General features: G+C 32.4%; 2 protein-coding genes across 2 annotated transcripts; one reads left to right on the top strand and one right to left on the bottom strand.

Moving 5' to 3' along the window:
• Nucleotides 1-549: 549 nt before the first annotated feature.
• On the top strand, nucleotides 550-1825 carry LOC130591019 (extensin-2-like). The gene has a single exon (XM_057393798.1). It carries the CDS (start codon nucleotides 624-626, stop codon nucleotides 1551-1553), a length of 930 nt encoding a protein of 309 aa, XP_057249781.1. The 5' UTR covers nucleotides 550-623; the 3' UTR covers nucleotides 1554-1825.
• A 7807-nt stretch (nucleotides 1826-9632) lies between these two features.
• Nucleotides 9633-11212, bottom strand: LOC104889970 (extensin-2). The gene is made up of 2 exons (XM_057394183.1): nucleotides 10733-11212; nucleotides 9633-10636 (listed from the first exon to the last, which is right to left on the bottom strand). The coding sequence occupies exons 1-2, from the start codon at nucleotides 11142-11144 to the stop codon at nucleotides 9633-9635; spliced, it is 1416 nt and encodes a 471-aa protein (XP_057250166.1). The 5' UTR covers nucleotides 11145-11212.
• Nucleotides 11213-16477: the final 5265 nt, after the last annotated feature.

Here is a 16477-nt window from a genome sequence, read left to right on the forward strand (position 1 = left end):
TTTCTAAGGACACTCACAAGTGAGGGGGTGTGTCGAAACCCAATGAAAGTCCACTTGTGAGTGTCCCACATTGGAGAAAGAGGAGAAAATAATCTTAAAACTCTTCACCACACTACGAGTTAAGTCTTTAAGGGTCATAATCTAATGATATGATGCCAGTTTAACTTAACAAGGAAGTACAATTTACAGACCGATTCCACATACTCCAATTAGTGAAGACAAAGTAAAAGATATCAACAAAGAGAGGAAAAAAAAAGGAGGCATTTCATTACGTTGAGCCAGTTAAGTAAATTCATTATTCTACTTGACAGTTTCTTTAGGTAATACTTTTACTTAACAAGGACAGACAAGAGCAATGTGATGAGTATGTGACCATTCAGAATAATCTTAAAACTCAAGTTGGGAGTTGTATGTGATCAGCTATGAAGTTTTCTCAAGGTTGAAATCTTCTATGGTAATTAAATAAATCATTTAGCAAGTTCAAATCATCAAATCTAAGCTATATAAACAACATGTATCTTCATCAATATTCACAAATATCCTGAACACCAACAAAAATTACAAGTTTTCAGGAAATCTGAAGATCAGATAGCAGCAATATATAGTTTTTTAGGCACGATAAAATGGCAAAATTTTGGCTTACTACTCTTGTTTGTGCCTTTGCATTATTCACACTTATCACTGATGTAGTTGCGGACTCATATGACTACAAATCTCCATACTACTCGCCGCCACCATACAAATATGAGTCTCCACCCTATAAGTCTCCCTCATATTCGACCTACAAGTCCCCTGAACCATATTATAACTCTCCACCACCTTACAAGTCTCCCTCATATAAGGCCTACAAGTCTCCTGAACCATACTATTATGATTCTTACTCACCCTCGTACCCAGCCTACAAGTCCCCCGAACCATATTATAACTCTCCACCACACTACGAGTCTCCTTCATACCCGGCCTACAAATCCCCTCCATACTATAAGTCTCCACCACCCTACAAGTCCCCCGAACCATATTATAACTCTCCACCACACTACGAGTCTCCTTCATACCCGGCCTACAAATCCCCTTCATACTATAAGTCTCCACCACCCTACAAGTCCCCCGAACCATATTATAACTCTCCACCACACTACGAGTCTCCTTCATACCCGGCCTACAAATCCCCTTCATACTATAAGTCTCCACCACCCTACAAGTCCCCCGAACCATATTGTAACTCTCCACCACACTACGAGTCTCCTTCATACCCGGCCTACAAATCCCCTTCATACTATAAGTCTCCACCACCCTACAAGTCCCCCGAACCATATTATAACTCTCCACCACACTACGAGTCTCCTTCATACCCGTCCTACAAATCCCCTTCATACTATAAGTCTCCACCACCCTACAAGTCCCCCGAATCATATTATAACTCTCCACCACACTACGAGTCTCCTTCATACTCGGCCTACAAATCTCCTTCATACTATAAGTCTCCACCACCCTACAAATATGACTCATACAAGTCCCCTTCATACTCTTACGAATCTCCACCTCAATACTGAAATTCTACATCATCTTATTATCATGACTCATTCATGACTCCTATTCACCGTATCTAGCTCGTACACCATCCTAGTTTCAATCTCTTTTATACTATATGTCACATCCCTATTACAAATTATATAATATATATTTAAATAAAACTCAAGGTTATAACCTATGTTTTACTGCTTGGCTTTGAGAATTGATGTAATAAATGTATATGTTCAGTCGTTGCAATATGTATTTATATATACAAGCAAATTTAATTATGAATATGAACTTTTATATTATATTTCTGGATTGATCTTGGGATGCTAGTGTTCATATTCACAGGTTCATTATGAAGAATAACATCAAAAACCTAGACAGCGATAGTATTATATTTCGGAAGATGTATCTAACACAAGATAAGTAAATCTGTCTTGGCTTTTCACAAATATACTACGCATTTTCCTCAACACAACTAGTATAGTACTACCTCCGATCCGTTCCTAAATAATAGTTACACTTACCTTTTTCACGCATACTGTTGTACTACTTCGAGTTTTTATATCTCTAATTTTGTATTTGGTAAAAAAAATATAAAAAGTCGATATTCTAAAAGTACATATCGAGACGAATCAAACAAGAGCCCATATGACTATATTTTCTCTTAACCATAAATCACAAAGGATAGTCAAAGAAAAATTTGTAAATAGTATCAAAAGTGAAAGTGTAACTATTTAAAAGAAATGGAGGTCGTATTATTACTTTGACCAACTATATATTTAGTAGAACTTTTCACATTTTCGGGGCTTAGGTACTAACATATAGTTGAACATGCATAATTCGTCCTCAGTTTTTTTTATTAGTTGCAACACTTTGACTTTCACGCTTATAAATGGACAATTTTGACGTTAAGATCTTCAATTATCTACCTGTCAGAAAAATTCAATTATTTGTGAGTATATATTTTTAGAAAGTGGATTTTTTTTAAATATATATTGATATATAATAAAACAACATTATACTTACTAATTTTCAATTTGGACCTTGCCAAACCCACATCATAATCCAGGCCCATCAATGTTACTTATCCGGACCTTACCAAGGGCTTTGAGATGACTATAGGGTAGTTGAAACCCTCTATCTTGCCTTAAAATAATGCTTCTCAAAACTTGTTTAATATTCTTCTAGTTCAATCCCTAAGTACCTCGAAAGGCTCCCATTTCCCACCATATGCTCATCTAAACTCATGTATAAGATGCTTTCAAATGATCTTTTATGACCTTAGGATGCATCCATGATAAGATACATGCCATACATCTGTTGTCCGGGCTTTCAAAAGGTCTCAAAATGCGTCTATCACTTCAAATTTGACTATCTTGAGAATGTTTTTGAGGAATACCTTTTAATATATTAGTATAGATGTACACAATAAAAGTTACTGAACAATACTTAACAATTAAGTAAGATACATAAAATTTTAATTAAATTGACAAAAAAAAAAGTATAATATGACGTGAAGTACTAAACCCTCCTAGCTGTATGTAGGTACATGTATGACAGAAATTCAAAAAACATAACTCGACACTAGAGTGACTTAAAACTTACTGTCTAAAGTTCGACGAAAAGAAAATCACAAGTGATTTCAACCAAATTTATGCCAACCTAATTTGTGTTTTTAGCTATATCTATGTTAAAACTCAATCTGATAAGATGCTTTGAGTCTCAAATTAATGGCTTCATTTGAATTGCAATATTTGATTAGAAACACGAAAATCGTAATCTCAATTCAATTAGTTAACGTAAGTGATGTTTAGCTAATACTTAGTTCAATGATCCATGTCGATGTGACAACTGACAAGCTAAGTAACTGATCAAGTACCCCAATCAAAGAGACACATTTACATGAGATATTATACTTATAACTTATAACTTACAATCATTGGTGCATGTGTAACAACTAGAGCTGTTCACCAGGTCGGGTGCCCAATGGCAGCCCGAGCCCAGCCCATCACTAAAAGGGTTAGGGTTGTTTTTTTAGTTTTTGAATGAGTTTTAGATGGGCTATTTATGAGTAGGGCTGGATAAGGGCTTTTAAGGGTTTTAAATGGGGTTTAAAGGGTTTAGAATGGGTACCCATTCTTATTTTTTTTGGATCTAAGGAAAGCATTTAACCCTAATTTATTTCTACAGAGTACTTCAATTCCACTTTCTATTTCTCTCTCTTGATAACTAGCCTATTCATTTCTTTCATTTTCTCTCTCCTAAAACCCTAAATCCCTCTTTCAATTTCGATCTTTGTCTCTTTTTTTTCCCCAATTTTTCTCCAAATCATAAACCCTAAAATTCTCTCTCCTTTGAGTATTATTCTGAGTTAGCACATCGTTGTTTAGTTTAGTAAAAGATCAAAATGCAGAGGAAATGATCATGAAGTTCGTTGTTTTTGTTGGGAAATTTGTGGTCAAAAGTGGGCTATCAGGTGAAAATGGTGTTGTAAATGTAGTAGGAATAATATGATCAGTAATAACATTGTTTGGTCTATAATAGATGTAAGTCATGTAACAACCTAATTATCAATGACAATTCACGGTCAAATTAAACTTATTAGTATTCATCCCAAAAAAGGAAATTGAGCAAAATCAGTGAGAAAATTAAAGGATTGTTTTTAATAGATGTAACATTAGCTTATCTATGGGGAAAGTGATATATGTATAGTGTACATGTACATCACTTTAATTAATGGTGATAATCAATATTTTTTATTATATATGAACTAAAAATTAAATATACTAAAGTTGATGTTTCAATTTGACGCAGTCGGAACTATGGAGAAAAGCAAGCGCTAATCTCGATCAAGAACGAACAGATTTACAAGCGATAAATTTGTAGAAAATCCGGAATCTACCAGAAAAGAGTATGAGCTCTGTGATATTATTAAAAGTCAAAACTGCCTCTCAATAATGACCTAATAATGTTTAAATACTTAACACAAAACCCTAATACAAAATTAAGGAAATAATAAAATTCGGAAATAATTAAAATGCTGATTTCGGGCCTTAAACGAACTCGGAAGGCTTAAAAAGCCTATAAGTCACGGCATAGCAGTGAGTTTGACTCGTTGGCCCGTTCCGCTTCCAGAAAGGTATCACAATAAACAATCGGACTCCGTCGGCCCAAATAGTAGAAATCATTTCAAGCTCTTTTGTCGAACTTTGTTATCGAACTTATCCGCTAATAACCTTCCTACGTCACAATTACACATAATAGTATTAAACAATATCTCATATGATAATGTATACTCGTTATAGGCTTATAACTGTATTCCTATTTGTTTTTCTCCTTTGTGTTTCAGAAAATTCTTTTCATAATAATATTGTTTGAAATCCTTATGGCATGACTATTCATTCTTTTATGGGTAATGTTATATGTAGCCCTTTAGGGCTACATATAAGCATTAAATACATGTCTTAAAATGGAAACAATTTATGAATTCATGACAAAATTTCACATCATTTGAGGTAATAAATGCTTGATTCAAATTTTTATTTCTATTTTAAGCTTCTTATATATAGCCCTAAGGACTACATATATCATTTTCCTTCTTTTATTTCTAATTTTCTATTTTTTAAAACTAAAACAAAAATATGAAAAAAAAGTAGTTTTCAATTTTCTGTCGACAATTTTGCAAAATGACAGAATTAGTATAACTCGACTAACTTTAAGCTCATTATCCCACTTATATCATATAATTAACTTTTAAAATCATAAAATAAAGACTAAAGATGACATCAATACTGATCATACTAAGGGGCCATTACTTTTTGTTACCTGCATTTTTTTTCTTTCTTTTATCTCTACTTAGATGGATTGAGAGACATCCTATAATAATTTCATTTGAACTGTGACAAAAACTTGTTAAGAGTGATACACCTAGATTAATTATTGGAAACCACCCAATGGTCAGAGATAAAGGAGACAGAAGGTTAGGTTTCGAAGAAAGTTGGTGGTTGAGTCCACCACGCATATATTGAGCTATGAAATTTGTTGATGATCACCTTAAGTGGCTCTTAATTGATAATTACGGGCCCTTAATTTTATATAAATATGAAGTCATCAAATCATCAATGACAATAAATTATCCCATGGACTACGTTGGTTCTCTTTATTAGTGCAAGAGTTGTTATTATATGGTGGCTGAAATGATGACATGCCTAAGATCGAACAAACAATAATTTACAATTATGCATACTCCCAGTGTATAAATACTAAATAGTTCGTTTTTCATGTAACACGTTAGATTCTCAAATAATGGTACGACATTGTAAGTTTATGTATATATTATATATTATCAGTATTATATATTTTTATATGTATCAACCATATAGTAATCCCATTCATCTATTGTCAACAATCCGTTTATACATATCAACAATAACATAACATCACCACCAACTAATCGAGTAAACCGGCCTTAGCATATATGCATTCGTAATAAATTAAATGTTAAACTAACCATTGTTTTTCTTTCTTGAGAAACTAATATAATCTAAGTAAAAGATCATTAATCTCCTTCACTATTTGACTTTCTATATTCATTTAACATACTAATGCAACCATATCTAGAATGTTTTAAAAATATAAATTATTGAGAATAATAGGGAATAAGATTCAAAAAATAACTTGCCAAACTTAGAAATTGCCCTATTATTTTGGCACAAAGTGATGTAAATAATGGCTATATTTAAATAACCAAGGAAAACAAAAAGAGAGAAAACTTTTAAACAAAGATAATGTTTACAATTCCTTATCTTACAGTTACAAGTTGCTCTATAATGGGTTTTGCTTTTAGTTTTTAGCACATGAAGTGCAAGAGTACGTGAATTATTAAGCAATGATGATTTTGGTCCTCGTAGTGCATATACTATAGTGGAATTCTAATACTAACAATAACTAAAGAGCAAATTTGATGATAAAGAAAGAAAAAGCTAAGGAAGAAATGGAGGACAGCAAATCAAAAATAAGAAAAATTCATTAAAAGAAGAAGAAAATTAAAGACGACAAATATCTATTGACTAAAGTTTACTTGACTATCTCTATCAATTTTGTTAAAATTTGAATTAGTGGTTTGTGTCCTCATTCGATCGACCTGCCCAATATGGAGTATATAAGTATTGTCATTATCTGTTCTTTTCTTGTTGTTCTATTGATTTTCACCATTTGAAAGTTGAGATCCTGTTGATGACAAAAATATACGTTTCTTTTTGTTTTTATTATGATTATTGCATGAACTATTCAAAATAGTCGAATTGTCAAATGGGAATTCAAAATACATTATTTGATTATGTGGATATTTTATAAAAAAGTTAGTGACATGAGAATTATTGTAAAACCGCCTCTTTCACCATATAAATACTAGTCGTATATACATGCGATGCGTGCGTCCACACTCTTATGAAGCTATATGTATGAATGATAATGTTTTTTCAATTTAAAATTATTTTGGTAGTGAATGTCAATGATTGAGGTTCTTTATAGAAGTATTATCTTTTTAAATTAAAGTTGACTGATTTTTTACTGTTCAATACCGTCAATGAAAAATTTGGTTGATGATTTAATAATTCATTGTCAGCGGTTTATTATAATTCTTTAATGATTGTAAATATTAATAAACGATATTGTTTGAACTTTGTAAATACAAAGTATTATGTTGTCAGGATATATCACTAACTTTTTTGTTTATTGAAGATTCTAATTAATTTCGTGAATTGATTGTGTCAATCTATTTTTTCAAGTTATTAATAGTGATTGCACATTCCATTTTCGACTTATTTTATGTGGCAAGTTGCATTGATTCTCATTTTTTATTTTATTTTTATAAATGAAAAACATTGTTTTAAATTATCAAAAGGTTATTCTACATTTCAGACGGGGATACCACACCTCCTATTGGCGTATATAATAGAGATTTAAAAAATTTCGAGGACATCATATATAATATTATCAAAAGGTAATATGTACTTTTTATAATTTTTACAAATGCAAAACTAAAGATATATGTCCTCAAAATTTTGAATTGGCATGCGTGAAAAGTGTAAGTGTGTAGATTAATATATATGAAACGGATGGAGTATATTTTTATAAGCTAAGGAAAAAGAAGATATCCTCCTCAAGAAGAAATTAAGGATTCATATATATGATTAACATAATTTTATTAAATACCTAGAGTTTTTAAATATATCTAAATAGTTAATGGATATCTTTTCCTTCAAGAAATAAGACACTAGATAAGGATGCTAATTTAATACTTCCTGTGTTTAGAAATAGTTGCACCATTTGTATAGTGTTTACTATTCACATCTTGCACTATGACTGTCTTTGGTGATTTACATTTTAGGAAAAACATAGTCATATGAAATTTTGTTAGATTCGTATCAATGTATTTATTTTAATATCAAATTTTTATAATTTTAACTTATTAATAATTAACGATATTAATGTTTGAAATAATGTATTGACAAACGTGAAAACATGAAATGGTACAACTATTTTTAAACAGATGAAATATGAATGAAATCTAAGGAAAAAAGAGAGTAAATATAAGGCCCTTAATTAGTGTACCTAACCATTTATCTAGACGTAGAGAACATGCATTGCCAACGAATAAGGTGCATTTGAGCAGATAATAAAACAGTAACCACTATATATTACACTGTATGCTTTCACAGTTCACTCTAACAAGCCCAAGCCCAAGCCCAAGCCCAAGCCCAAGCCCAAGTGAGGCTACCTAGCCCGAGATCTATCTTATTGTCCGACCTCAATACATCAGTACGGAACATGATGAGCCCTAGCACTAGCAGCAACATCGATATATGAGAATTGAGACATTTCCACTTCTTAGTAGGAACATTATTTAATTTATTCTTGATGACAATTTATCAACCAGCAATGTTACAATAAGGAGCAATGATTTATGCCATCTTTAGGATTGCATGGTAAGAAGTTAAAAAATAAAATATTAATTAAGTACTCTTTCTATTTCAAAAATATAAGGTATTCACGTTTTATGAAAATTTGTTTTGACCACAAATATCTCTCAAATACGATAAATAAAAACTATAAAAATTATACCGTTGGATTCATCGATTTTGAAAAATACTATAATAATATTATTTTTTAAAAATTTTCTATCAACATAAATTGAGAGTAATTGACGGTCAAATTTCGACCTCAAACATCGTGCGTGCCTTATACTACCTCTGTTTTTATTTAGTTGCAACATTCACCTTTTGCACAAACTTTAAGAAATGAGAAAAGAGAGTATATATAATTGTCCCACTTGCCCCTGCTACTAGTACTGTAATTAAATGGGGAGAGTAGGTGAAGTAAGGGTAATATAGTCAAATTATCCCAAAAACTTTCTCAAAACGGGAAATGTTGCAATTAATAAAAAAACACCTAAAAGTAGAAATTATTGCAACTAAATAAAAAAAAAGTAGTATTTTAGAACACAGGGTGTACTATATAAGCATTTATTACATTAATTGATCTATGGTCATATCATAAATTCTTAAATTAATATTATTGTTTTTAGTACTTATATGCAACCCCAAATCATGATGATTGTCGTTCCTTCTACAACCCTAACCTAAGGCCTGCATATATTAAAATTCATATTCTCCTTTTAGAATACCTATAATAATTTGATCATTGCATCATTTGTAAAGTACATTTAAGTGTGTTTTGCAATATTTAAAGACTATATATCATCATGGCGTGATATATTGTTAGTTTGATAACGTGCATGCCATTTAATATTTTTAAAGTATCAACTTTTTTTTAATATAATTTTACTAATAAGTAATTACAGATAGTGTTATTACTTATTTTGAAATGAAGAAGGTATATACGTACTAGATTTCTTATATGTATTAATGATGTAAAATTTTTATTCAAACAATCACTATTAGGTACACTTTCACAAGAACAAAAAACAATTTTACAATCAATCATTAAGAAAAAGAAGGCCAATATCGCATCAATGACTTATTCTTGCGGCAACTTGATTCAATATTGTTCTAATGTATACTAACTTGAACACTTTTGCTCATTCAGTACTAATAGTATGGAGGTGGCGGAGAGCTGTAGTAGTATGGAGTGGGTGGTTTATGCACTGGAGGAGGCGGTGATTTGTAAACGTATGTCGGTGGAGGAGACTTCATTGGAGGTGGGGGGGACTTGTAAACGTATGGAGGAGATGAAGTGCATTGGGGGAGGGGGAGACTTGTAGTGGTACACTGGTGGAGGTGGCGAATGCGCGGGTGGTGGTGGAGATTTATAGTAGTATGGAGGTGGTGGTGAGTGTACCGGTGGTGGGGGAGATTGTAATAGTAAGGCGGCGGTGATGGGGATTTCTTTGGAGGGGGAGGTGACTTGTAGTGGTAAATAGGTGGAGGAGGTGATTTTACTGGTGGAGGAGGAGACTTGTAGTAGTATGGTGGAGGAGACTTCTTTGGAGGTGGTGGAGATGAATAGAGATATGGAGGTGGAGGTGACTTCATTGGAGGTGGTGGAGGTGACTTCACTGGAGGTGGTGGAGATTTGTAGACGTAGGGAGGAGGAGGAGACGGTGATGGTGGTGGTGGTGACTTGTAGTAATATGGAGGTGGTGGATGCTTGGGTGGTGGTGGAGATTTATAGACGTAAGGAGGTGGTGGAGAAGGTGATGGTGGGGGTGGTGACTTGTAGTAGTATGGAGGAGGAGGTGGTGAATGCATTGGTGGTGGTGGAGATTTATAGACGTAAGGAGGTGGTGGTGAAGGCGATGGGGGAGGTGGTGACTTGTAGTAATATGGTGGAGGTGGTGAATGCATAGGTGGTGGTGGAGATTTATAGACATAAGGAGGTGGTGGTGAAGGTGATGGTGGAGGTGGTGACTTGTAGTAATATGGAGGTGGTGGGGAAGGCGATGGTGGAGGTGGTGACTTGTAGTAATATGGAGGAGGTGGTGAATGCACAGGTGGTGGTGGAGATTTATAAACATAGGGAGGAGGTGGTGAATGAACAGGTGGTGGTGGAGATTTATAGACATAAGGAGGTGGTGGTGAAGGCGATGGTGGGGGTGGTGACTTGTAGTAATATGGGGGAGGTGGTGAATGCATGGGCGGTGGTGGTGATTTATAGACGTAAGGAGGTTGTGGTGAAGGCGATGGAGGAGGTGGTGACTTGTAGTAATATGGCGGAGGTGGTGAATGCATGGGTGGTGGTGGTGATTTATAGACGTAGGGAGGTGGGGGTGAAGGCGATGGTGGGGGTGGTGACTTGTAATAATACGGAGGATGTGGTGAATGAACGGGTGGTGGTGGAGATTTATAGACGTAAGGAGGTGGTTGTGGTGAAGGTGATGGTGGGGGTGGAGATTTGTAATAGTAAACCGGAGATGGTGGTGGCGGAGACTTGACATGGCCATGGTGTTTGTAAGGGTGGCCTTGGTGGCCGTGATGAGGCGGCGGAGGGGAAACATACATGTAAGGATCCGTTGCTAGAGCGCTAGTGAAAAATAGGCATAACATTAAGGTGTAACCCTTCCCCAGCCAAGGCAAATGCCTTGGCCCTCCATTGTTTCCCATCTTTTGGGTGGTTGTTTGTGGGAATAATCAAGTTCCTTGGTAGGATAAGTGGCAATGATATTCCTTTATATAGGAAAGCAATAAAAGAGTAGCTAACGAAGTAACAATGATACATAGTAGAAAACAGCCTGGATAAAGGGCATATATCATTAATTCCAATTTTTTTCAATCTTAGAATTGTCAACAACACAACTTTGATTGGTGGAGTTCAATATTCTTAGCTGATGCTGGGTCCTAGAGTAAATTATCAGGATAAGTTAGGACTTGGGAGTTGGTAACAGGACCTTGGGATGCTTGTCTTAATATTAAAAGAAAAAAAAAATTAGAATTATACAATCACTACTACATGATACTCCAACATGATTTATAACTGGAACAATTGACAGAAATAATCCCAATTATGATCGTTCCATTCAAATAATTTCAACTTTGGGTTATTTTGAAAATTATTTGGAGTATCTTTCCAAAATAATCCAAACTTTCAATTTTCTCCCCTTCAATGATCCCTTTTAGTCTATTATATATAGAATAATTAAAAGTTTGGATTATTTTGAGAAAAATACTCCCAATAGTTTGGATTATTCTATAATAACCCATTATTGGAATTATTTTGAGCGAAACGGTGATATTCTGGATTATTCTTGTAAATTATAATAGAACACTGAAAAGTTGACTAACTTTTAACGAGTAATAAGATAATTAAAAAGCATCAGACTTGTGAGATATATCAATAATGCATATTTTCTAATATATATTTTTCACGATTTTAATTAACATTTACTATAAATATTAATGGTCAAAGATTGATGTTAAAAACAATGCAAAGAGAAAGTTCAAGAAAAATATAGTTCAAGTAATATATAATATAATATATATATTTTTTAAAAAAATGTATCGGTATTATAATTTATTACAGTAATTGTTCCGAAATTTCTTTTTCGACATTTTTTATATAGATGAGCATTTATTCGACTACTATGTGATAGTTTTAACTAAACCAATTAATTGAATCTAACTAAAAATAATTACTACTAATAGTTACTCCCTATATGAGGAAGTTTTCCATATTTGGAATGTGATGGCAGTTCATCTACTCTTCAATATGTTATATGATGCTTACGAGTTACAATCAGTCAATATATGCATGGACATAGGACAATAGGATCGGTATTAACTGTATAATTACTTTGACCCTTCACATCTTAATATCTTATTGCACATGCATTAAAGCTAAGTAATTATTTGTTTTAGTTAATAAAGACAAACATATAATTCGAGTTTAAATAATTTTCTAAGAGGAACCGATATATAGCATGTGTCCCACTTCATTAAGTCTATCGCTTAATAATTTACATGGCGGCTTCGTTCATTCATGAAATGAGGCCTTCAACTATTAATAGATTCTTGTTACCTGCCCTAATTCTACATCATTCTACATTTGTATTGCTAATATTTCACCCGTGTTTTTAATATATGCAATATTTAATTTGACAATTTTGTTACTTAATATGATGTCTTTAGTTATAATTATTTAATATTATATAAAAAAGTAACATAATTGAAAAGATATGGTAAGATTGCAATAACAATTAAAAAATAACTTCAATATTTACAAAGTAGTAATTGGATATGGTAAAAGTCGGTATCTAAGTAGTATAGAAAGTCAATATGATGTATTTATCATGACTATTATATGAAACATAGAAATTATATAGAAAGCTTAAATATTTCTTGACTAATCCATGAAATTGCATAAATGTGACCAGTGAATGCATGCTACTCATTGTGTAACACTTGGTATGCGTGAAAATAACGCCATGCACATATGTTTGACATAAGTTTTTTTTACCACAAATATCTCCTAATTATAATATGACAAATAATTTTTTTAAAAACGATTACTAGGTTTGTCTTAAAGATTAATTTTATGATATTATTTTCTTATAATTTCTATCAATTGAGTGCAATTAATGGTTAAAATCCGTCTTCATATACCTTATAAGGCCTTATGAAAAAGTAGAGAGTGTATGAAAAGTAACAAAAGACACAGTGATCATCATCTTCTAATTATAAGATAAAATTGACAATACACAAGAATATGCAAATTATATTAGGAACAAAAGACACAGTGTTTATTTATATTCAGATTGTCAAAGTGCTCTAAAGTGTCTATAGGAACAAGATAGAGCAGTGTGGACTTGTTCTCTAACTCCATCAATGTGCGCAAGGATCTAGACCAATGTTTTCAGGAGTTGAAACTCGTGTTTATCAAGCGATCGAGGAATGAGTGGGCAAACTAGCTAGCCAAGAAGGAGAGGAACGATGGAATGAGTCTTGATGTAAGTCATGTAACCCTTAGCCTTAGTTATATCAAGAACTTACCCTTGATGGTTGTAAGGCAAAGTGCCACTAACAATGATTCTTAGCATCCAAACTGTTTTTATCTTTCTTTCTTAATGCAAAGCCTATTTACCAAAAAAAAAACTTAACTATGATAGGCATTATTTCTTCAAAAGAAAAAGAAAAGAAAACTATGATAGGCATATAATTTAATAAAGTACTTTTACTGTACTAGCTAGGTACTAAAGACTTTCGATTTATATGATTAGCCATAGATAATCAATAAATTAACTACATGCAACAAAGTACTAATCACGTTCTCTGGTCAACCTATGCTTGATATTAATACTATGGAAGTCAAAAGATAGACTGTCGAGTGCCGATACATTCAACAGCACGCAGGTCGCGGTGTAACGAGTCAGCAAGAGTCAACAAATTCACCTTAGCTTCTTAAGATTTAAGGTTATGTTTAATTCACCTGAAATCTTCTGATCTGAATTGATCTGATCTGATCTGAACTTATTTTTTTTGATCTGATCTAGTATGATTTACAAGATCTTATCTTTTATAAAATATATTATTACTATTATATTATTAGTTGGTAATTCATTATTATGCAATACATTATAAAATCTTATTTATAGTATTACTATTATTATCATTTTATTTCTATTACAACTTTTACACAACTTTTATTAATAATAATAATTATTATTATTATCATTATTATAAGAACAACAACAATAATTATAATCATAATAATAATGATTATTACTAAAAATAATTATATAACCCAAGTCATTAATTTATAAGAGCACTTATACAATATTTCACACTTTTCCTTAAAAAAAATGTTTCACACTTGAGAAGTCGGCAGACTCAACTCTTTTTTTTCCATATATAATAAAATAAGATATAAAAATAACTATGACTTGTGCAAGAAATAAATAAATAGCGTGCAACTTCAAATAGCTAGAGAGATTTGGAATTCGGTAGGAAGAGGTATTGTGAAAATAAATTTATAATTTGTATCTCGCACTTAGCTTATTTTGAAATGTAATAAGAACTTAGTAGTTTCGTTGTCATGAATTTGAGCTATCATATTTTATATATTTCTTATTTTTGCGTCAATTTATGTTCTTAACACGTGGCTTTTAATTTTTTATTATTTAATAACAACAAAATAACTTAAAACAATGATAACAATGACATTTATAATGATAACAACAAGATTAATAATTATGAATTTAAGCATGATATGATTTGATTTGATTTGATCTGAACTTATTTTTTCTGATCTGATCTGATTTGATCTGAAATAATTAAAAATAAGGTGAACTGAACATAGCCTAAGCCAAATAAATACTCTGTACTTCACAACAATTTTAACAAGAAGAAGAAGGTGATAAATCTATAGAAATATAGTAACACTACTACAAAAATGGCCAAAGAGACTACCTATAGGAGACCGGTTGAGGTTACTAACCCATTTCTTAAAAATAGGAAACCATTTATTATCTAAAACCAGTCTCTTAAGTTTAACTATTTGACTAATTAAAAAGTTGTTGTGAAATAAGAGACTGCTTCCAAGTAAAACCGGTTTCCTTGAAATATTTTAATTTTTTAATTCTATTTTTTTTAACATAATACACTATGATACGTATATATTCTTCTTGTTGTGATATAGGAGACTACTTCTAACTAGAACTGGTTTCCTTAAAATATTTTAATTTTTAAATTTAATATATTTCAACCTAATACTAGTATTGTTGTGTAATATATGTTCTATATATAATACTATTTACTTTTAAATATATTTTTCCTTTTTGAAACAACAAATACAAAAAAAAAAACCACCACTCCTAGTATTATGTATATAGTGCATCGTGGTTTACAGCAAGGGATGGAAGTTTAGAATACACCTCTCTCAGTCCCTCTATACTTCAAGCCACGCACCATCACTAAAACCACCCACTCCCATCACTAAAACCACCACTCCTCGTAATCCCGCCATACGTGGTTCCGCTCTCCTTGCCGCCAGTATTTCCTGAAGGTTCGTGTTCCTTTTGTTACTCATCAAACCCTAAAAATTGGGGTTTTGGGATATAGGTGGCCAACATCACTGTACGCTGGTTAGCCACCGCCCGCCGGTAATACCTTAAGTCGGCAATTCACCACTGGTAATCTTCAAATTTGACTCCTTAATTGAATTTTCAGTTTTGAGTTTTTATAAATTTGAGTTTTAGCATTAGGATTTCCTAAAATCTCTTGAATATCTAGGATGATGTTAATTTTCGAAATGTTGTTATAATCATGAAATCTTGAGCATACTAGTTATGCATGTGAAAGGGTTTATGAGTTTAGGAGAAAATTTTAAATCATTGGACAGAATTTATAATTATAATTTTCAAACTGCAATTCAGGAATGGACGGATGAACAGGTGTACTTAACATGGATGAGGATTGAATTCATTGTACATGCTTTAACTTATGTACTTTTCATATGTTACGTTCATGAAGCTTTTGTTTTGGTTTTGAACTTGAATGAGTGTTTTGATTTGTGAAACTGTAAACAATTTTGATGTGAATACACTAGTATTGTACATGCTAGTAACTTTTCATCTTTTTTTTTTTCATGAAGCTTCTGTTTTTGTTTAGAACTTGAATGAGATTTTTCAATGGTGAACTGAATTGTACTTGGTGTGATTGCACAGTAGTACATAGTGACAAATGAAGGCACACATAATCAATATTGTTGTTTCAGGGGGCAACAGGAACTATGACTCTATGAGTATTGATTTGGTGATCCAGCACAACTGCACACATATTACCCAGCACAACGTTGCAAGCGGTATGTTACTCGACAATTGTGTTTGTATTTAGAACAAGATTACTCCTCAATAAATAACATGTGATTCAAATTTAAAATCATTATCTACATATTGGAATTTGTCTACACATATGACAAATTTAAAGCCGGATGTCTGACTGGT

Source organism: Beta vulgaris, chromosome 4 (assembly GCF_026745355.1).
Source record: "Beta vulgaris subsp. vulgaris cultivar EL10 chromosome 4, EL10.2, whole genome shotgun sequence".
Taxonomy (NCBI): Eukaryota; Viridiplantae; Streptophyta; class Magnoliopsida; order Caryophyllales; family Amaranthaceae; genus Beta; species Beta vulgaris.